This window comes from Labrus mixtus, chromosome 5 (genome assembly GCF_963584025.1).
Source record: "Labrus mixtus chromosome 5, fLabMix1.1, whole genome shotgun sequence".
NCBI classification, from domain to species: domain Eukaryota; kingdom Metazoa; phylum Chordata; class Actinopteri; order Labriformes; family Labridae; genus Labrus; species Labrus mixtus.
The window spans coordinates 13827756-13851596 of record NC_083616.1 but is presented as its reverse complement, the minus strand read 5'-3'; the positions used below and the strand labels follow the sequence as shown (position 1 = coordinate 13851596).

The following is a 23841-nucleotide window of genomic DNA, read 5'->3' as shown; positions in this document are numbered from 1 at the left end:
ATCCAGGATCAAATACTCTCCTCTGCCTGTCACATAATGAGGAGGCCTCGCCGAGCGAGGACAACACACACTGACTGTTCAAACACGAGGGCGAGGGTTAGACGACGCACTGAAACTCTGCCATGACCTGAACACAGAGCAGAGCATCCACCGCAGACCCTTTTTCTACCTGCTCTGTCCTGCTTTACAGAGATCACCATGGAGCTGTGTGTGTGTGTGTGTGTGTGTGTGTGTGTGTGTGTGTGTGTGTGTGTGTGTGTGTGTGTGTGTGTGTGTGTGTGTGTGTGTGTGTGTGTGTGTGTGTGTGTGTGTGTGTGTGTGTGTGTGTGTGTGTGTGTGTGTGTGTGTGTGTGTTGCCTCACCTCAAGGTTACAGCGTCATCATTCCACTGTGAGGAAATAATCTCAGTTAAGCTCTCCATTGCTTCATGCTAATTATAAACACATTGTGAAAGTAGAGAGAATCTTTTTTTCTGTATTTCCCCTGACAATACCAGATGTTATGGAGCCCACTGTAACATCATTATTGCTTTTAAAATAAATGAGGACATTATTGCATTTACAATAGACTTTATTGAATTAATGCAATTACATTGATCTTGTTAGAATTAGCAACTTAATTGATTTACAGTGAATGCAAGAAAGCAGGCACAAATAAACACACAAGGCACTTTATTTTGAAAAGCTGCATCAATTAAACCCAATATATGATGAAGACATTAGAGCCCTTTTAATGTAATATCATGTTTAAACAATACATGAAATCAATAGCTCATTAAAAAAATCTGCTTGTTACTTTAAAGAAAACTTTTCCTGTAAGGGACTCAAAGTGAGGATTAAGCTTGCTCATTGGCTGTTTATGGGTTCACTTAACACACCAGATACAGCCAGATGACACCTCATCGATCCCCGCATCTTTTAAAGATATTACTTTGATTTGTGGCAGAGCTGAGGTAATTCTCGCTCTCCCACTCACTCACTCTCTCTCTCTCTCTCTCTCTCTCTCTCTCTCTCTCTCTCTCTTTCCCTGGGTCTTTTAGTTGCACGTGAAGCCTGGTCATTGGGGTTTCTCCTCTAAATCATTACTCACATCTCAGCTTTGACAACATCCATTAGGTCGGACACACTTTGGCTATTAAAGGAAGAGTGGACGTAAGCTGTTAAAGGCCTATTTAAGCCAGTGAGGGAGCGGGTTTATGTCTCTATGTGTGGGAGTGTTGTCAAGAGAAGGGGGGGCTCTCTACCATATAGAGGGGGTGGAGCTTCACATCAGAGTCATTGGAGGGGCACAGGCTCATCTGCATATTGGCACAGAGACGCCCCCCTGCTGACCCCGGACTGCGATGGAATAGGGTGGAGAGCCTGGCGGCGTTCCGTAGGAGTTCATCGCCAGTTCAGGGTGAATGAGAGAGCGCTGCGGCATTGATCGCTTTCTGCAGGAAGAGGAAAAAAAGGACAAAACAGAAGTAAAAACACTAGTGAGGGTAAGACCGATGAGAAAGGGAAAACTGAGAAGGAGGAGGTGAAAAAAGATCAGAGTGCCTCAAATTGGATATAAATGATATATTAGAGGTGTGAGAGGGCTGTGTCTTTGTTTTCCAAGGTTCGATGTTATGTTGAGCCCTAACACAGGTAGCACAGTCACTCAGAGTGCCGGGTTATTGACTCCCATGATTGCCAGGCCAGTAAATTTGACCCAAGGCACAGTCTGCTTGCTGTATAGTGTGCACAGCAGTCCCTTTTCTCAGAGCGAATGAGAACTCTCCTTCATACTGTGTGCACACAAATTACACAAACATACAAAAACAAAAAACAGCACCTACAACCAAACCCAAATACATCCCCAGCCAAAGCCCCTGCACACACCCCTGTTCCAACAATCATACACAAACACACACCATCTCCATTAACGCGTCCAGGCAGGGGTCAATCTAATAAACACTGGGTCAGTGCAGTGGTCATCAGAGGCCTGTCTGTGGTGAGAGAGCCTTTAAGGTGCTTCCTAATTGTGTCCCTGCGGCCTTCTAGTCCAGCTTTTTATAGCCTATCAAATGTACACAGAGGAGACGGGAGGAAGTGAGGAAGGAAGGAGAAAATCACTGTAGAGAAATGAATAGGAATTTCAATGTACTTCTGATTTGACTCATCCAGTAGTAATGTGGATTTTAACCCTTTTCCTCAGATCCCAGATACTAAGCTTACCCAGAGAAAATGGCAGACACCTCATTTTATGTTCTTATCTTACAGTAGAATGAGAAAGACAAGAGAGCAAATAAGGATCAAAAAAAAGGAACCTCATTATATGTTGGCTTGTTCTTTTGACACAGTTAAAATGTTCTTAGATCCTTCTAGTGAGGGATGAAACTCTTAATATCATGTAATGGCAAACATATTCTCCCTCTGGTAAACCAAAGGACACCTCAATATGGCTCCTCAAGTCCAGTTACAGTTGTGTTGCTAAGCAGCTGAGCTGCTAGCAGAGGCAGGCCGGGACAAGCCATTATCTGTTAACGTTCTCGCTGAATGGTGTGCTAGCAGGAGAGGAGAAGTGTCGGGCACCAGCTGCAGCCTCGATCTGTCCTCATCATGGATGTTCTGATGGAGAGCTGAGGTGCTCTGTTGCAGGAAAGCATTAAAATTGCCTTTCAGTTTGCAAGCCATCCAACTAAAAAGCTGCCCGGTGATAACCTGAACCCTAAGGAACCTGAGGTGCAAGGACCAGATTTCAAGCTCCAGTGTGACCCTAAACTTGGGAACTGGCTAACCTGGAGGAGGTCAGAGAGAAATCCAGCACTGCTGCCTCCCCCCCCACCACCACCACCGGACCACTTGATATGCTTGCTTGTTAGCTCTCTCCAACTTCTGTACTGCCTATCCTCAATCAGCTCTTTAGAATGAATGACTGCCGCTCCACTGGTTTCTCTTAGTGGCCCCATTGTGCATAACTCTGTTTCTGTAGGAGGACCTGAGGTGGAAGGGGGGGACATGCAGCGGTGTTGATTATCAGGTATCCGCTTAGATAACATATTGAGGCTGTCCCATTGGAGTAATAGGTCAGAGGCTTTCATGGCTCTCATACATGTGGCCAAGGCCCGCATGGAGCAATGCATTGTAGGTAGTGTATGGTGAACCTTACAGGTTTTAACATCTTACCCACTCACTTTTTATTTCGTCACAGAAGTTATTCATTATGTAGAAATGTGTTTTTAATAATGTTAAGACTGTTCAACATACACTTTATTTTCCTGCAGCTTGACAGTAAGAACATTTTGTGAACCCTGCTCATGCCCATGTTTGTGTCCATTTTTGTGTCCCTTCTACTCATAGGCACAGAGAAGCATGAGCTGACCTCCTGGATGAGCTTCAACTCCATCTTCCGGTTCTTCAGCGAGGTCCTGGAGGTGAAGGAGGATGAAGAGGCTGAGGAGACATCCAATATTGTCACCACCCGCAGCAGCTCCCTCAAAAACAAACACCAGGATTTGTAGAACAGAAATGACTTGTATCAAGAGGGAGATTCAGTTAGAAATGGATTATAAGGGGGGCAATGCAGAAAGGAAGATTCTGGATCTCTTCAACATGTTTTCTGTTGGGTTTTTCACCTCCCTCTTCCTCTGTAACCTTCCTTTCCTCACTCTTCTCATTGCGGGTGTCATCTTTCCCGTCCTGTCCTCTCTGGCTCTGCACACAAATAGCCTTGTTGTTGTTGTAAGACACAGGAGTACAGGGTCACCATGTATACATCACAATAACGTTTTGCATTACTTCTAGATGAGCGCAACTGTCAAAGCAATATGGGCCTGAGTGTTAGCGCTTCCCGTGGGCTGTGGCCTAGCTGCGGGTACAGGCCACAGTAGCACAGATTAAGGCTGACAGGCGCTGTGCACAATGCGCCATGGTGCACCTCTAATTGTCCTGACATCCGCCTGAACTGAGCTAATGCCCTGCCTGCCCTCCAGTCTGCACTGCTCAGAGTCTCCCTCCTCTTCCTCTTCTTCCCCTCGGTCCTAAAGCCTGAGCTGCTTACCCTGAAATCAGCTCATCCTGTATGAAATCTTCAACTAAGGTACATTCGCATTTCAACCTGATCAGTTCCCTTTTTCTATTTTAAAACCTTTAAAAACATTTTTCAAAAGAGGTAACACACTCTTAAATGATGATCGTTTCTTATGGATTAAAACTGATGTTTTTTATAACTTTTTTTTTGTTCCCTTTTTCTGTGCATATGCAGCTCACTTTTAAAACCTGACTTTTCTTTGTTCTTTGTGTGAAATGTGGTTCTAACTCTTGCAATATATTCATATAGGACAGCACTGCTTATAAAGAGAAATATCTTTTTTTAATGTTCAAGCTTTAAGCTTAATTTGAATTCAGCATCTCACATACATTCAGACTATTTGATTTTTAATATTAAGCCAATACCTCTCAGAGCTGTAAGTGTTTACTTTATAATCTCTCCAGGTTTGCAAAACTGTGCAGAGTCCATCTCTCTGTGTTTATTATAAATACATATCTTTTTTTTCCCTATTTGATATCCTTGAAATTGATGTCTGCGGATGATTTGATGTGATGAAACAAATAAAACAAACACAACCTGTGCTGAATATGGAAAATCGTGGGCACCGAGCTTATTTAAAATTACTTAAAGTCAAGCATCAAACTGGGTTTGAGGGATATCTCATTTTAACAGGAGCCAGAAGTCAGCTCACAACACTCATAAAGCCTCAATATATCGCCTTACACATGTCAGGAAATCCACCATTTCAATATTATTCTAAGCCTAAATGATATTTCCTTAGATGTTGGAGAAAAGTAACATATCTATTCTTTCCCTTTTCTTCCAAAGTACTCCTCTTGTGTGCTTAGAAGTGACAGAGTCAGATCCCTGCTCAGCTGTACATAATCTGACTACGTGACACAAACATGATAAAAAATTTCCACATGGCTGGTGTGTTTTATAAACCACTCAAGGCTTAATGGAATACATTTCTAATGTGTCATGACATTAGTAAAAACTCAAGCCGGATACTAAATCTTATGATACCTTGGACACATTCTCAAATATGTACTTTTCTTCTACTTTTTTTTTTCCTCAAACAGCACCATTGTTTAACTTTTACTCTGTGAAATCCTGCCTCTCCTGCACACTGTGCACATGCTTTAAGGCTTTTGTGGATTATCTTTCCGCTGTAATGAGACAACTGTGGCTGATGGTTGCAGGCCTAATTTCCTTTTAATTTGATTCAGATCTCTCCAGGTTTCAGCAGAGAAGTTGGCTTATTATTTGATTTGATGAGTTTCTGTTCAAAGATACCATTGCTCATCTCTCTGCTTTTCAGCTACAATCAGTTCATTTTTCACTCCTTAATTTGTATATTGTTGCCTTAGGAGCAAACAGGACTCTGTTCACTGTTTTTTTTTAATAATATCCAGCAAGCCATATGTGAATGGAACTAAAGATGTAAGAGCAGCCTCAATCCAACGCACAGTTTTCACATAAAAGGACACTAATTTAGCCAATTTCTCTTGAAGACATTATTTTTTTTGCAGATGGTTTACATGCAGTATTGGTTTAAGAAACACTTCTACTTTGTTTAATCACATTATAAGTCTGGATTTTATGAAACTGAGTGTCCTGCCAGGTCACAGGTTTTCTTTTTATTCTAAAGTGTCCAAGTGTCTGCAACACAACAATCATTGTTCTTACATGATTGTTTTCATGTTTGTAATCAACTAATTAAATAAAAATAAATAAATAAACGTGTGTATCCTGCTGTTAAAATATAGCCTACCTTTATACTTTTATTTTACCTTTATTTAAACAGTAAAAAACGTGTTGAGATCATAAATATATTAAGTGTCCTGGCCAAGACAAGCAGCAGCAGAATGAACAGTTTCTGACAAACAAGGAGCAGCCTTAGAATCAAACCATACTGTATTTCATTGTTCATTTATTTCCCCTTCTGTTCCTCTGCATTTCTTGATCGTGTGTTAACTATAGCTTGTTTTTATTGCACATTATTCCAAGTGAGACAATAGAGCCTTTGAGAGTGAAAAGAATACAGCAGCAGTATCATAAAGTCAGGTGCGGAAGTAAAGAGAGAAACAGAGATGTTGCCCGGAGGGTAACGTGTGTGCACCGGGACGAGAAAGTCGAGCGCCAAGTGACAAATGACCCGAGTCCTCATCTCACATGACATCTATGAAATCTAGAGGAAGACAAAATAGCCTCACAATCATGCTGTAACACGATCTGCTATTGGAAAGTGTTTCAAAACTGTACAAACCACGAATGTTTCTTTATTGTTTATGATTTTTTCTTTTTTTAGAAGTACGTTTTTACGGTTTAATTTTTTATACATGTAACCTCGGTCAGGCACCACTGAAAAGGAAGCCACATCTTTAACCTGATTATGTCCCCAGTGAGAAGTGTGTCAAAGGGAAAACAAACTATAAACAGTCATTCCCCTCTTTTTGGTCATTAATTTTGGCAAAGTGAGCCCCCCTCCAACTCGGCGAGCTTTTACAGCATCATTTGTTTTCACGCGGTGAAACCGATCAGGTCATTAAACGCCCCCTCAATAAATCTTTAGAAATCTTTTCCATTAATCCCTGAACAACAAGTGGAACCAGGCGAGTCCCCCTCACACTGTGTCAGGCCTCTGATTAAAGAGAGGCACACACACGTACACATACCAGCACACACAGCCGGCTCTCTGTATTTAAAAAGTGTGTCTGAACGCTCCTTAAGACAACACTGTCCAATGTGAGGCTTCTGTGATATTGTAGGGAATCCCTATTCTTGAATAAGAGGAAGTTTTCTAAGTTTAAATAAGTAACCTGTTCTCTGTCTAAGCAAACAGTGTTTATCTGAATTATGACCTCCAGTCATGATCAACAAAGGCAGAAAAGACACAGCGAAGAAAATATCCTATTGGCTGAGAATGACTTTATCTAACGCAGAGGAAACTTTTTCGTTAAGAGTTTTTTTTTTCGAGTTTGGGCAAAGTGTGTGTATGTTTGATCCCGTTTCTCGGCATTTGGGAATATATTTAAACTATAGCCTATCTGATTTATTCCGATCGATGACTAATGCATCACGCTGTCACTTGGTACTTTCTCCCAACATAATCTCTTCGAGCCTCTGGGGCTCAGGTTTAGACTTTCGTTCCCCAGAGGAGGGATCCCCGAACCAAACGTGAAATAGTCCGCTCCGTCTCTCCTTTGACTCTCTGGAAGTGAGCGCATGCAGCGTGTGAATGTATAATAGCTATGACTGATTTGATTATAGCTTTCACTCTGCCAGCTATTGTCGTCAACTCACGGTACAGATAGTTACAGACAGCTCTACACTGAATCATATCTGCAACAGAAAATAACATCAGCTGCGGAGCTTTACGATCAAATCCTGCCAAATGGGGGGTCTGCTGCTCTTACTGGTGGGTTTTGGGAGGAGGGATGGGTGGAGAAGGGTGGGGTCCTTGACATGAAAAAAGTTGGGGATCCCCTGTGCTGCCACAGCCTGATAATTCAATTTTATTTTTTTTTTACTTTGAGAGAGTTGTTGTCACGCTTGCTTGCTCCGGCCCTCTCTGATATGCACGCAGCCCAGCAGAAGATGAACTCTGTGCAAAGGAACCAAGTTGGAATGTCACCCCTGTGACAGCCCCCCTCACACACACACACACTGAAACACACACACACTCTCCTCTTCAGCACTCCTCCAGCGGATCACTGTCAGATCACTATTTGCATAATTATATGCTCAGCTCAGAAGAGAAAACTAACCCCCAAATTTTACGGGTCAACTAACTGCAACAATCAATGTTTTATCGGGTATACTAAGGGAAAAATGTCTTTTGCAATCACGGCGGAGGAAACTCTACTACTCCCCACTCTCCACTTCTTTATGAGTTCAATTCAATTACTTTATTGGCATGACTGCTTATCAGAAACAATATTTCCAAAGCAGTTTAAACAATGGAAATTCACTCCCCACCCTTGCGTCAAAGAGGACCCAAGCAAGCCCTCTCTCTCTCTCTCTCTCTCTCTCTCTCTCTCTCTCTCTCTCTCTCTCTCTCTCTCTTCTCTCCTTTCTCTCTTTCTCTCTTTCTCTCTCAGTACGTGAGCAAACACTTTTTCATCTATTGAAAGAGAAAGAATGTCTGGCTTACGCTTGGAGGTGCATTCAAGATTGTATCCCTTCTTTTTCTGACCCATTTTTTCTCTGCCGACTCTAGTCTACATATAGCCTATACTGTGTTTTCCTCCACAGAATAGCTATTTAATACAAGGCCTATATAGCAGAGCCCAAAACTCAGTGGCCTGGGTTTACATCATTACATATTCATTGACTTGCGGAGAAACCATTTAATCCAGTGGAAACAACTCCTCTTCAATCTCCTCTCTCTCTCATTCCCTATTCTAATGAGGACTCACACACTGATACGACAACACTTTGAGGCCACAGAAAACACATTTAGGAAAGAGTTTGACTGTGTTTTATTTTGAAGGGCAAGAAAGCCAAGGCTCTTGCAACACCTGTCTGGACACAGGTGTTCCACCAAGTAGGGTGCTGGGCCTCTTAAAGGTTGTGAAAGTCTCCCAAACAAGCATGCAAATGTATTCTTTATTTTAACATAGATTTTAATGAGATGGCATCGTATTGCTATTCCAACTGCAAAGGAAAAAAACATTATTATGGTGTACTGCTTCAAAAATAAAACATGTAAGAATAAGCAGGCCTTCATATGGTCACATAAACCTTGCTCCCACTTGTCTTATAGTTCTTAAAAAATAGGACCATACTATTGAACTATAGCCTTCTTAGATCCAAGTAAAACAGGAATTCCCCATGGTTATCATGAGGAGAGAAAGAGGTTAAAAAATGCCTTCGAGACCAAAATGACAAAGAAACACAACCAGGTTGAAGTCATCGAACATAACACGAATATTAGCGGCATATTCTTTGTTTTCTTTTCTCGGCTCTGCTGTCTTATTCTTCTAAGTAGCCTCTACATCAGCGGCAGGGTCTATAATGTGTGTGTGTGCTGATCCTGGCATATAATACTCCGATTGTGGGACAGCTGTTGGCAGGGCCGTTTTACGGTGTTCAGTCCATTTGGCTTTAATAGCAGCTTTCAGGCGGACCGCTACTCTATCCCCTCACCGCCCCCTCAATTACACCTCCTCTGATACTCTGCTGGCCTAAAGACTCGTGCAGTAAAAAAAAAAAAAGAAGAAAAAAAGCTGCCTCTGAAATGCAATCCATGTGAAGAATGGGCTCTGACTTTTAAGATTTTGGGGGCTATACTCTGAAGATTTCAGGGAAGCAAAGTTAGGCCAGCAGTGATGGAGGAGAGAGGAGAGGAAGTGTAACACAGCTCATTGGCCCAGTTTAACAGGCCAGCGAAGACTTAGGGGGGAAAATTGGTCATTTAGTGTTGATGAATGGCAGTGAGGATGAAGGGGCTCTGTTAGGCCTGTGATCGGGGCCTTTCTCAGGCTGTAAAATGCGACCGGATATCTGAAAACTGAACGCCAATAATGTGTTTTTAACACTGTTATATGTCAAATTCAAAATATCAGTTTGACAAATTACAATTTTAATTACGCACGTGTTTGTGTGTCTCTGTGTGTTTGTGTGTCTGTGGTTGGTTGGGCACACTAAGCGCCCAAGAAAAAACATTTTTTTAGGGATGGCTCAAACACTGTCACTCAATATTTCTGCACAATGGGAAGGATTAAAGGATCTTAAATATACCGCTCACAGATCTCAGACTCGATTTTACACATCCACTTAGTTTAAAAAAATAAAAATAAATCTTGTTAATTATTTAATTTCCATAAGCTGACTGTTGTAACAAAAGACTATTGATCATAATAATAAAATGCGCAAAACTTTGTCTGCTTAAATAATAAAATAATAATAATATCCTAATTACCTGAAAATGACTTCTTCAATGATGCCGACCTTAGACAAGTAGGCTCATTATTATATGACATTATATACAAATTTAAAATGTACAACACACTTTTTGTTTTATTTTAAAATGCTAATTTAAAATATTACATTTACCAGTTTTCAACAGCTTCATAGTGAACAAACTAAATGAATTACACGAAAACGAACAAATATATAATATATATATAGAACTTTCTAAACTGACGGTACAACTCAAGGATGCGTTTGAACAATATTTGAATTGATGTAATATAAAAACAACGATTGTCAAATTAACATATTTGAAAACGTGGGCCCACGTAGTTGTTGTATAGGCTATAAACAATGTAATCTTAAACGAATTAGAAATATTCTCCACGTTTGTTTTAGTCAGTCTCTTCAGATTATTTTTTTCAAAGAAAGAAAAGTGAAATATTCATCGGAGAGTATCTCACAGCCCATGTAGATAACTTTTCATAACTTTTACTAAGAACAACTGTTTGTCACCCATAAGCAAAAACTGAATGCGTAGTCTCCATTAATACATCGAATTTCAACATTTCTGGAACTTAAACCGACTGAAAATGAGGGGTTCGCCGGAAGTCCTTGAAGTCCTTGAATCAATATCATATCGGAGTTGTAAGATATCGATTAGTTTGTGGTCAGAAAAGGCCTGAACTTACACTGCAAAAAAAGGGACCTAAAAACTCTCTTATAGTCCTATCCTCTTGTCAAACGTAAAAAGTGATTACACCTGTCAAAATGACATTTTAGTCAACATTTTAAGTTCAACTGTATTAGAAAATATTTTCTCATTACACGTTGTTCATTTAAATGTTATAAAAAATATTGGAAAACAAGACAATAACTTTATCGAAGGAAAATGCGGCTGTTTCAGTTTTAAAACAGATTTGTTTTAAAGTGAAATCACCCCGTCTTTACCAATGTTTTTATATCCTCGGAAAAAACAGATCTCCCCTAGAGTTCATCTACAGTGAAGCTGTGTTCAAACCTCATTTATTTCAGTGAAACTCTGATCTAAAGAAAAGAAAAAAAAGCAGCCACTGAGTTCTCTCTTTTGGATTTAAAATCTGTGAGGGAAAAAAATAGTGCAAGGCGATATTAAATCACACATTATAGATGAGTTTCATCATGTGGACGCAGCCCTCCGAGGATAAACACGGCGGTGCGTGGGGTAAGAATAAGCTCCAAGTTATTATTACTGAGGGAGCGGCCTTTCACCAGCAGCACCTTGCATCCTCATTACATCCACCCAAAAAGAGAGATGAAGCTCTAAATGAAGTTATTGCCATCCAATGAACTCAAATTAGCGGGGCCACACCATGACAGACAGCTCAGAGGGGAGAGAGAAAGGAAGAGAGAGAGATGAGGAGGGGTTGATGGAGGGATATAGGTGGAGAGATTGGCAGGTGTATGTTTGGATGTGCATTTCATGGTTTGTGAAGCCCCTTAAGTGAAGTTGGGTTCATTTTGGTTAAGCGAGTTAATATGGTTGTGTTATTAAAGGGCCTGCAGTCACCTTGCAGCCTGAGACCCCTCCTCCCCATCCCGATGGCTTAGACTTTGTTCCCATCTATTTCATTTCTTTATCAGCCATTCAAATATAACGTTTCTCTCTTTCTCGTGCACAATCTCTCCATCCGGTTGAATGGCTTTCTTTCTTGTCGCTGAGGTCCTCATTGTGTTCACTACCTGAGTCAGCAGGGAGGATGAAAAGGGGAGAGTTTGACGGGAGGAAGGACGAGAGGAAGGGGTGGTTTGACACGCGGGGAGGGAGAGACAGAGGCGATGATAGGCGCGCGGGGGCCCCGCGAGGAGCCGAGTGAATCTACCTGCTCCTCCGGTGTCGAGCTGAGCGCGTGAGAGTGTGTGTGTGAAGTTAACGACACAGCGTCCAACTCGACTTCATCGCTGTTTATCCCCGCAGCAAGGGCTGTCAGGCGCTGACAGATTGGCAGCATCTGTAATCAGCGCCCTGAGATCCCCTCAACTCACTCACTGCTGATAGTTCACCAACAGACTGTTACCAAAAAGCCATGTATTATTTGCATGATTATGTTTATTTAAGGATGAAGTGCGAACATTTTTACTTCTATTATTCGAAAAATGTCTAGAAACGTTTCGTTAATTAGTAGCCTAGGTTATAAAGCGAATGAGACCAGTATATGTGAAAAAGGAGGTTTTCTTAAATATAAAAATGTGCCATAAAGAACAGGACTGTATTGCATTTGTGATGAATAACATTTTTATTTAAACCTTTTCAAAGCAGCCACACCTATCGATTATTCTACAACTATATAGGGAACAGTATTTATTTACAGTTACAAAAGTATTTCTAAACTCTTTTTCAACTTTTTAGACTACTCTCTTTTTTTCCTGTATTGTGTAGAATCTGTAACAAATTAAATGAGCTCACTGCAAACAGCAGTTAAAGTAATAGAATCAATAAATTACGTTTGATCTGATAAAACTTTTATTTTTGCATTTTAAGGATCAAAAGATTCATGAAACACAAAATCATTTGATCATTTGCACATTGTTTTTTTTTCTCTCGGCAACCTTTCAGGACTACATGAAAATAATTCAATAAATTATTAAAAAAGCAATGTTACTAAACTTTCCAATCTCAATAACTGTACGTCCATCTGTTTTATTATAATGTTAAATGCGAGTGTGTGTCTCTCCGGCAAGACTTTGATGTTCCGCACACACAGATAAAAAAAAATCAGTCAAAGAAAGCGACACAAGAACCTCAAGTATAGAAAGAAAAAAAATCTTTAGAAAAGCACGACATCCAGTCTGAACATTCCGGGTCATGTGCAGGGCCGCAGAATAACAGTGGACCTGAAGCTATATTTCACTTATGGAGCCTTCAATGGGATTGGTGCTTATCTCTCCAGCACAGTGCTGCTGACCTGTAGGCTGCAGCATCAGAGCGGTGTGTTTGTGTTGAGGTGTTGACCTGTCAGGGGGGACTTGTTAGGACTTTAACTCCGACTGCTGGCGGTCTCCAGACATCCGGGGGTGGCATCGATTTGAAACTTGTCCTGTCTAATTTGATGATAACATCCAGCATGCCCCGCCGCAGCACCATGGACAGCGCACTGTCTTGACCTTGCCTTGCTATCAAATTACCCCCGTCTGGGCCATGGTGAGAGCCCTGCACCAAGTTTACTATAGACTGAGAGAGAGAGAGAGAGAGAGATTTTTGCTTTTTTCACCAAAGACAGATATTGTGTAAAGCTGTACTGAGGTAAATCAAGAGTGTGTAAACAGTACTCAGTTACACTTAATCAAGGACTTTATTTGATGTTTTGTCTGTCCCTGCATTTCTCATTCCAGTTTGAAAATACTTAGTCTATATTTTGGATTTTAAACCAGATGTATTCAGCCCAGTGATATTAAAGTTTAGGGGGACCCAGATGCAACAATAAATACATTTCAATATGGGAGACATTATTCAGATCCTTTGCCAAGCCTATTTAAAAGTTATAAACCGAAGAAAAAAAACACTAGGTAACTACTCCATTACAAGTACAACAGCACTCAAAGATTTCACAAGTTAGTACAGAACAGTTAGTAATTCTTACTCAGTGTCTTAAACGTTGAATTACTTGTGTTTAAGGGGAAATGGTCTCTGTTGCTGTTTATATTACGTCATCAGAATTGCCAATGCATTAAGGTGTCACGGGATTGTGTTGGTTTGAATATTTAATTCACTTTGTGGTAGTTGAATTCATACAGTTGCATCGTGTTTTATAACAAATATGTTACATAAAATCTTTATCTGCCTGCAGCTGAATTTAGTGGAGTAAAAACGACTATTCTACACTTAATTACACCTTGAATTATGTTATTATAGCATTTAATAATAATCCCATCACCCTTTTCTAATGAATATATACAAAATACAAGTTGGTAAAGTATGTATAAAGATAATTCTGAGCATGTCTGGCATGTTGAAGGTGCACAATCTAAAATGTTTGAATCTACCTGCAGCAGGCAGGCTTGAAGTCAAACCCAACAGAACTCAGGACAGTACGAGGATGTCTGCTGAATGCACGTGCGCATCAGTGCATGTACAGTAGATGCTGAGCCAAAAAGAGAAAACAAAAACAATTTATATTTTTTGCACATCTTCCCGCAGTAGTTACACCCTATCAGCTGGTGCACATACTGTGCTAACAAGTTGATTTGGGAAGGAGAATGTCGAAAGTTTGAGAGAGAGCCCAAGGCAGTGACGGGAGGAGGATTTACTGGTGAAGAAACAGAGAGAAAGAGAGAATGAGAGGCTGTTTGATGGAGCTCTACAGCTTTGAGACAGCTTGTTAATTAAAACCCCAAGAGATGAGGCTCTGCAGCCACCGTCCATATCAGAGCACTGCTAACTATACTGACAGCAAGTTACTTAACAAGCAAGCGCCTCAATCCTGCTCCGTTTTATCACAGGCAGGCAGTGAGATATTTTAATTCGTTAAAATCCCACTGTGCCGCTGAAATATCTTGTTTTCTACTTAAGAAATTATGACAAACCTTCGTATTCACTGTCATTTCAGGGATGGAGCCCAAATGGCTGCTTATGCCTCAAATTCCTCACGCCAGCTTAAATGTGGCAAATTCGATTAAGGAGAGAAAAAAAGAAATGTCACAAAAATGAGTGAATTAGTCTAGACATAGGTTGGGTGGTATTAAATTCTTAGCTTCCAAAATCAAAGTAGCTTTAGATTTCACAGAGGCAGATAGGCCTCACTGCAGATACAAAGAGTCAAAACAAAGAAGCTACTGTGTGTTTCTTGCTGAATGCGTTTTCTGATCAATTTCAATCGAGGTCATCATACGCTTTGTCCCCATGCATTATTCCACCTTAATTGAACCCGCAACCCGCCCTTTGCCTGCGGGATCCCGGAGCAATTTCACTTCTATATGCATGCGCGAGATGATGGCTTGTTAAGTCGAGGAAAACAAATACCAAGAGAGCCTTACTCAAACACTCAAAATGTATGACGGGCTCAGGCCCATTGTTGAGAAAATAATTGAAATGCTGCTTTCCTCTCTCCCCCTGCCTGCTAATAATGTGTTAGCCGAGTGTAGGCCACCTCATGTAAATAGCAGGAAGAGAGAGAAGGCGTTGAGGTGGAGGTGAAGCCTGGCTGAGTGTGTGTCTGCAGGTGGAGGAGCCCCGGATACAGTACAAGCGAACATGCTGTGCCACACCACCCAGGATCACACGGGGGAGGAAGTGGGACTGTCTGTGAGTGCTGGAGGGGTGTCAAACAAATGGTTAAAACAGCTCAATCAACAATGAAAAGTTGCCTCTTGTAAGTGAGATTGTTCTGTTAACTGTAAGGACTAATTCTGTGTCCATAAGTCTTTTGTTTGTGTGTCGTCTAGAAGCTCCACTCTCTTTGCTTCTGCTAATAGATGAAAAAGATACACAATTCTCTGCATGCCATACTCGAACAATTATCCATTAATTCTCCACCTAATATGTTGATTCGTTCGTCATTATAAAGCTGGATTCTACATTTGTACTTCAGAGTTTTTCACATAAGGAAATGATGAAGCCACAGAGAAGGAAAAAAAGCCAGACCATCGTTCACAGCCCACATGGTCTGCACTTGCACTGTTTATCTTCAACCACAACAAGACAGGAAATCCACTCTCTTGATCTGTGTAGTAATCTGGTGACAAATTAAAAGACGGTTCGAATAGATGATTTACAGCTGGTGATCTTTAGAAAGCAGAGCAAGTAATCGAAACAAAAAAAACGATTTAATCTCGATGAAAAAGTGCATCATTTCATCTTTCTTCATCTTTCTTTCTACTCAGACGACGAATTCTAAAATATTAGTCTAATTAAAACCTGAGTTCTTGTTTTACTTTACGTCGTGTAAGTCTACCGAATAGGTCGATTTCAAAATAAAAGGTGTTTAGAGTTTACTTTCTCTTGTGTAAAGAGCATGTTTCTTTGTGACACACTGCCGTGTTCAGGCCCCTGGCTGCACCTGATGTCTTGGTGGCTGCTATGGGGCTACAGCGCTTTTTAAGACAGCTGTAAAAGGCTCTCCAAGTCTCCAACACATTCATCAACGTCAGGCACCGACAAGCCGCTATTTAGTGAAAGTGTAACTGCAGCAGTATATCTCACAGCAGAGTGGGCCACTCAGCAAACAACACAATGGATTTTTTTTTACTCTGATTGTTGCAAACAATCAAAAACAGATTATCGTTGAATTCTTAAAAAAAATATTTAAATTGGAAATATCTAAATTATTTAAAGTATATATTTTGTGAGCATATAATAACTTCGTTTTGCATCACTGCACTTAATGCAGCATTTGTCTGTTCACAGTTCGTTGAATTTATTTTCTGCAAACAAAAGTCTTGTAAATTATTTCTGCTGATTTTGTAGTCAAACATGGTTCTCTTTTGCGCCTTTAGATGAAGTGTGTTTGCCTTTACTTAAAATAATAATTCGTTTTTATTTTTAAATGGCTAATTAAAGTCATATTATTCCTTTCCACATAATTTAATCGTGTATCAGTGTATGGTCTGTATCGTTACATTGCTTAAACAAACAATTACTCCGAAGCTCAAATATTGTGCGACAGTGTGCGTTACAATCAGTTTACATTAAAATGAAATGCATTACTGGTTTTAATCGATGTGATTCCGCAGCTTAACAAAACAAACACAACTGTCAGTCGACACAGGATAATGCAATTATAAAAGTCCCCCGCTCTGCACAGCGGTGGGGTTACATTAGACGAGTCTGCAGCTGCTGAAATTCCTGCTCTAAAAAACGGCCCTGCTGGAGAAGCTTCTCTGAGCTGAGGACTGTGGGCTGAGCGAACGAGAGAGAGAGGCTCTGAGGCGGCTCTTGTGTCAGAGGGTCCCACAACGCAGAGCGCCATCTAGCAAACAAAGGTAGCAACAATAATCGCATGGAGGGTTTGAGGCACAGGGAGTGCCTTTACGCACACGGCACACAGGGGCGCAGAGGGACGCCACAACAAAGCGCCGCAGTTTATCTCGCTTCAATTCATTTTAAACTTTTTGTTTAATACTCGAACCTTCTGTGAAAGTTTAACATTTATGCAAGATTAATACATGATCCCACCCAGATCGATAAATTACAGTATCTGCCCTTTGTTGTTTTATTCCCCCCAGCGGATCAAATTTTAATGAGCATCCGAGGGGTCAGCATGGCACACCAGCTGAACGACGGTCAAGCTGAAAATGGCAGAAGTTTTAATGTCAAAGTGGGTGAGAAGGATGAGGGGAGGGAAGACGAGGGGCGACAGGTGACTCCCCCACTTGACAAAAATCAATCGATACGATTACTTTCAAGCTCTATCACTGTGTTTTACTGTGGATGTGTAGCACAAGCAAACAATACGTCTTGTGAGAGCAGAGCTGAATGCACACATATATCTGCTGCTGAGCGTCCTTAACAGGAGGGTTTGACCAAATAAAAAACGAGGAAAAGTGCATCGTGTGTGTAAAAAGCTCAGTAACACTTCTATCCTTTACCCACTCGCAGTAATCTTCCCCACTCATCCTCAGTGCAGACAACATTTCAGACACAAGTCCTCTTCCCTGGTAATGATTGTACAATACCAACAATAACAGTTATAGCCACATACAGTATAAGCAGTAATAATGATGAGTAATTATGACAGCAGTGGTAAGAGCCCGATCGCGAGTTAGGGGGCACGAGCACTATTAGTGCAGCAATCAATGCAGAGCTATGGATCTGAAATCATCGAGCCTCACTGCTTGATTCAGCACGCCGACTGTTCTGGTTATTGTTCATCTCAGTCCACATAATAACAAAAAACAACCTTCCATAGTGTATTAACCTTATACATCAATAGGTGCTGAAAAGCTTATTTAATTACACACCATTTAAATAGTGCTTACACCCAAGAAAATGGGAAAATACATATGATCATTTTCGTTTTTGAGGTTTATTAAGGACAATAAATCTAAATACTAAATGTTGACACATGGTTCGAACATGATAGTATAGTAATAGTTGGAGTAATGTTAAAGACAGCCTGTGAGTGATCAGTCGGCTTCGTAGTGATATATGGACCGAAATGTCAGGGGCAAAAATTCTCATATTTGTTATCTTGTCAGGCGCCCCTCGACAACCAGCAATTTGTGACAATTTTCGGTCGGTTAAGGCGTCAAATAAAATCCCCACACAACCTGCAAGCTAAAACTTCGGTTTACACTGCACGTGCGCACTCACAACTAGGCCACTGGTTTTGTTTTAAAAATAATTATAGTGGAATTGTTTCTCCTCACAATGCAATATACGTAAACGAATATTATTACAAGTAAATAATGATGAGGTGATGCATTCGTGTGTGTGTGTGTGTGTGTGTGTGTGTGTGTGTGTGTGTGTTTGCGCGCATGTGTGCGCGTGCGTCTCTGTGTGTGTGTGCGTGTGTGTGTGTGTGTGTGTGTGTGTGTGTGTGTGAGAGGGAGAGAGAGAGACTGTTCCTTCACTGTAAATTGTGGTATTTGCACGGCAGGAGAGTGCATTAATGAATGTATTAATTAATTGGAACATACATTTGTAATTTTGAAAAAATGTTAACAATGAATCTATAGTCAACATTTTGTGAACAATTTACATGAGCACAAAGTTTAGAATTAGATTAATTAAATATAAAAAAAAAATCACAAACTAGTGAAATATCATTGCAACCTATAACCTATGTTTACTTGTCTAAAAACTACAAATAGAGTTTATTGTCACTCAGCTGTACTACAGCAATTGACCCTTTATTCTCCCATTCTCAGTATTTTCCTTTATTATCTTGTTTGCCTTAGGAGTAAATCCTTGATATTCTAAACTACTACCAAAATTGGAGCATATAGCCCATATAATGAGAAAATGACAGGTTTCTCTATAGCACTGCCCTATTTGAGTACTTTCAGAATTCTTCAGAAAGGTTTTTTAGCTCTTCAGCAATAAGATCTGCAATATGACATGAAATGTTCCAAACCCAGCAGCACTTTGGGAAGTTTCTGACAACCACACTAGTCATTCTATTACAATTAATCCACTAAGCCATTTGCAAAAACTTAGAGGGAGGAGATCCTTAGAAAGCCTTTCTTTTGTACACCCAACCCTCCACACATGTTTTATTATTTTCTAAAGCATGTTCTGCAGGCCATGCCACAGTGCTGAGACCACCACCCCTTTTCTACAACCGCTTGGAAAGGGGAGAGTAAAGATGTGATGGGGTGTATTTGAAGTATGACGAGCTTTGTGGTCGTCTCCTTTTCATTCTCCTGTCTCAAATATACGTCTGCTTTCAAATAAGCCTCTTTGGCAATCCCATGCAGACCCCCCCAGCACACACACCCCCTGCCACCTTGACATGAATGGACGACTGACCTTTAGGGCCGTGTCCACTCTGCGGTCCAGTTTTATCCAAATAAGCCCCCACCATCACCACCACCACCTCCCTCCCCCCTGCCTCATACGGTGCCAGCGATTCTTTACTGATATCATCAGCGGATGCAAATGAATTTGGACGAGGTGGGGGGGGTGCAGGGGTGGAGGGATGTAGCCATGGACAAAATACCACACTGGCTGCAGAATGTTCCATGTGGAGAGATGGGAATACTGAATACCCCGCCACTAGAATTCAATATTGCAGAAAAAAATTCCTATTCCAGAAATATTGGCTGTGAAATACCAGCAAGAAAAAAAAAATCGCCATTCAAATGAGATGCGTTTATTTCTGCGTGGCCTTTGAAGAGAGGAGAGGGGTCGTGTCACTCAAAGAAGGAAAGGGCCACTCCGTTATAGCCCCCCTCCTTTTCTCTCTCTCTCTCCCACCCTTCCCCTCTTCTCTCGCTCCGACCGACCCCCACTCACTCCTTTACGCGCGCACTCACACACGCGCATTTCCACTATAGCACGCTGGCTTTGGGGGCGACACAGAGGCTAGATTAGAGCCTTTGCTCCTTTAACAAGGGAGAGGAGCCACTTCTATAATCACAACGGCGGTATGTGGGGCCACAAAGAGTTTGCAACCACAGGGCGACTGGTCTTGTGTAGAGTGGTCCAAGCCGTGGGCAAGCCAGAGAAATACTCCATCCAACGTATTACCGGGATCAAAACACAGTGGTTATAGCGCGTGAAGAGGTTATTAACCCACGGAGCACAGAGGAAGACCACTCTGAAATCTCCACACAGCATATAACCCTGGCAAAGTGTGACCATTCAGCACGTTAACATGAGCACAAAACAGCGCCAATGATCAACTTATTATTGAGTATAGCGATGGAGAGACATACAGCCATGCTGAAGATTTAGAGTGCGTTTCAACCGCTGCCTCCCTTAAGCACAGCAGTGTAACATAACATGGACATACAAATTTGATGGATGGTGCTGAGTAAGATGGAAAAAAGACATGTATTTATCAACAGAGAGAGAGAGAGAGAGAGAGAGAGAGAGAGAAACCTGAGCACTGTAAGGAGCGGTTCCCTGTGGCACAAATGAAAAATATCCTTCAATGCATGGTTTCAGTCAATCATAATAGACCTACAGCAGCCTGTCTGAGCAGCGCAGGTAAACATAGAGAGTAATATGAGCTGCAACTCTGACAGTAAAACCACCCATAACACAACACTGACAACAACAATAATAGATAACATAGTAGGTTGCTTATAGATATTTTAGACAATTTCTGACCGTTGTGTTGCAACTTTGTGCAACGTTCAATATTAATCTCGCTTTATGCAAATACATGTAAATCACATCTGTGTATCTATCGACATTGTCCATTGTATGATTTTCTACAAAAATGCCCTCAGTGTAAACTTGAATTATTCTGCAGCAGACGCGCAGGGTTTATCAGGTCACAGTATTAAAACATAAACGGAATATGTTTAAATCCTTGGCATTCACATGTGTCCAGTGCAGAGGTTGGATACCTGCTAAAAAGCTTTCTAAATCTATTGTCAGTGGATAATATAGCAGAGGACTACAGAGGCCATTGACTCAGTGGATTATGTCTTTACAGGTATTATTCTGCCTGAGTGACTGGCTGAAAAAAAGCGCACAGGCTACAACAAAGATTGGTCAGGCATGAATGCGGCCTGTGTGTTTTGTCTCTATAACATATTAATCCATCAAACCATGGAGTGGTCACTAGTTGAGCTCTATATTCTAATGAGACTTTCTTTTGTAGATTTTTACTTCAATGTTCAGAGGAGTTCAAAAGAATCAAATAAAACAAAAGAAATTATATTTTCACCTACTTATCCTTTTTTAGTTTTGCATTAAATGCAGCTAAATGGGTCAGCAATTAAATTATATCTCAGTGTTGATGTAATTGCAACAAAATGCTACTGAGTAAAAAAGAATTGAGGAGCTCACTGGCTGCGGTGGCACACTCACACACCATCTGGAGTGTATTAGAAAGAGAAGCCGTAAATATTGCTGAAAAGCCCAGGCGTTATCAGGTATGTAAGACTGGGCCTTGCTGCATGCATGGCCTCCCATATGTTGACATAATCACACTGTTGGGATGTCTATTAAAATCTGAATTTAATAAATGAACACAGTAATTAAATTCAGTTTGTTTGTGCAGATCTCCTCTGCGTTAGTGTGTTTACATTTTTGGAGAGGGAGGATTATTATGGGATGAAATGCTGCAGGGCGCACGGGACGTTATCAGTTGTTGAAATTGAGGCATAAGCAACAGGTTTTAACTTTTCCCCAAACTTCTCCCCAAACTTCACCAACGTAGCATCTAATTATTACATGTGCTGACATTTATAATGGCATCATCACTTGGTCACACACACACACACACACACACACACACACACACACACACACACACACACACACACACACACACACACACACACACACACACACACACACACACACACACACACACACGCATCCTCTAAAAACTTGACAGAATGTATTAGTTCCTCTTGAGCTGCAAACGCTCTGTTACATCTGATTCACGCGTTTCCCCTGTAAAACCAAGAATTTCCTTTCCGACCATCCGGGTCCCTTTTTCTCTGGTACGTAGTGTAATTTATTCCACAAAGTATTTATAGATGTTATATGTTTGCATTCTGCAAACATGGGTCCAAATACTGTACCCACACACACCAGGAAGGACTGAAGCACTTTTGAGTAGAATGCCACGTGCTGATTAATTTTTTTGCTGATGACAAGTACACACACTCACCAACACAGACACACGTCCATCCTCTTTCATTTTTTACGTATACGTACATCCCTCCTCCCCTTTCTCTCACACTTTTCTCTCTCTTTCTCACTCACTCCCCCTGCCTTTATCCGTTTCAGTCCGAGGAACACACAAGAACACCGTGCAAAAGAGACACACACACACACACACACACACACACACACACACACACACACACACAGAGAGAAAGGAGAGAGGGAGTGAGTGAAAGAGGAGGAGGAGGAGGAAAAGAAGAGACAGAGAGTGTCAAAAATGAGCCTTACTTTTTTTTCTGCCGTGAGTCTTCATCCATCCGCCTTTGACCAAGCTTGATTCCAGCCTCTTCTTCCTCGTTCAGTGTTTTAAATAAGCCTGTGTGCTTTAATCAATATATTTCTGGGCTATGTCCCGAGCCCAGAAGCTTTAGAGGGGAAGAGGAGTGCAGATTGAGACATATTGAGCCCGCTTTAAAAGGATCATTTCATCATGTGGGAGGTTGGGACACACAAAGTTTGGACCCGTGACTGGCATTCCGGAGAGACATGCATATTTTAAAACAACAAAGCAAGACAGAGACCGGGGGCCCCGAGGTGGGAGGGGAGAAAACTTGGAAAGAAGTTACTATCAGATGAACAGCTGTCATTGTTGGGCCAGGCTTGGACGCGTATTAAGATATAGTCATGTGAAAAAAAGGAGCTTGTCCAAATGATGTCATTGAAATTCCCTGTATGTCTTACTCATATGTTTAAAGTCTGAATTAATGCAGACTTCAAGTTTTCTTTTTTATATATTACAATTTTAAATATATATGCTACCCAATATATAACCCAAGAACAGGTACGTTTTTTTGTGGAAGGACTACGTCAAACCATAATTAACACTTAAAAAACCTGTATTTTAGTGAAAACACATTTTGCATCTTTGGCATTTAATTGAACCAAATATCCAAAAGTAAGAGACGAATATTGACCCACTATGAAGTTAAGAAATAACATCATTAACATTTACCTTCGCAATGAAGCATACAGGCTCCAGTTTTTAATCCTCCAAATATCTAAATAATAGCAGTTAAGGTTGACATTGAAACCATCTCCTACGTCTGTTTTGTCAAGTCACACAGTATTGTATCTCTCCCCAGCAGAGCCAGTGTGCTTAGCGCTGTCACTTCTGCACAGCTTTTACAACATCACTCCCCCCTTTTTCTCTCCTTCTGCTTTACTGGAAGGGTTTTCTCTCTTGTGCACGCGGGCTCCATTCGTGCAAAAAGAGAGAGAAGGCATAAATAAAAATGTGTTGGCTGTGACGAGAGATCTGTCCGCTGAAAATGAAGGGCCAAGGGGAAGAAGACAAAGGGGGAGAATGCATGCAGTGGTGTAGAGCTGGATATCTCTGTTAGTTGTCAGCGTTTAGTCCATGGCTGTGGAATGCTAATGAGTGAGGTCTCTCTCCCCTTTTTTCTCTCCCTCTAGTTCTCAACCCCCCCCCCCACAACCACCTCTTGTCCCCCTCCCTCTCCCCCCCCATCTCTCTCTCTTCTCGCTCTCTCTCAGGGAGAAAGAGCGGATCGATAGCTGACCCGATGGTTTTGGCCAATGCTTTATTTATCTGGCCAGGCAATGATATTATCAGCCTTGAACGT

General features: G+C 41.2%; 1 protein-coding gene and 1 long non-coding RNA gene across 3 annotated transcripts in view; one reads left to right on the top strand and one right to left on the bottom strand.

The window, feature by feature from the left end:
* arb2a (ARB2 cotranscriptional regulator A) overlaps positions 1 to 4612 on the top strand; it is a 144580-nt gene extending 139968 nt beyond the window's left edge. For both annotated transcript variants that reach the window (XM_061037954.1, XM_061037953.1), the window contains exon 11: positions 3327 to 4612. In XM_061037954.1, the coding sequence (XP_060893937.1) occupies positions 3327 to 3487 (161 nt within the window). In that variant the 3' untranslated portion in view covers positions 3488 to 4612. The remainder of the gene's footprint in view (positions 1 to 3326) is intronic.
* LOC132974126 (uncharacterized) lies at positions 559 to 23648 on the bottom strand. Its single transcript, XR_009673098.1, has 3 exons — positions 23211 to 23648; positions 22487 to 22623; positions 559 to 1432 (listed from the first exon to the last, which is right to left on the bottom strand). It is a non-coding gene; the product is annotated as an uncharacterized LOC132974126 (long non-coding RNA).
* Positions 23649 to 23841: the final 193 nt, after the last annotated feature.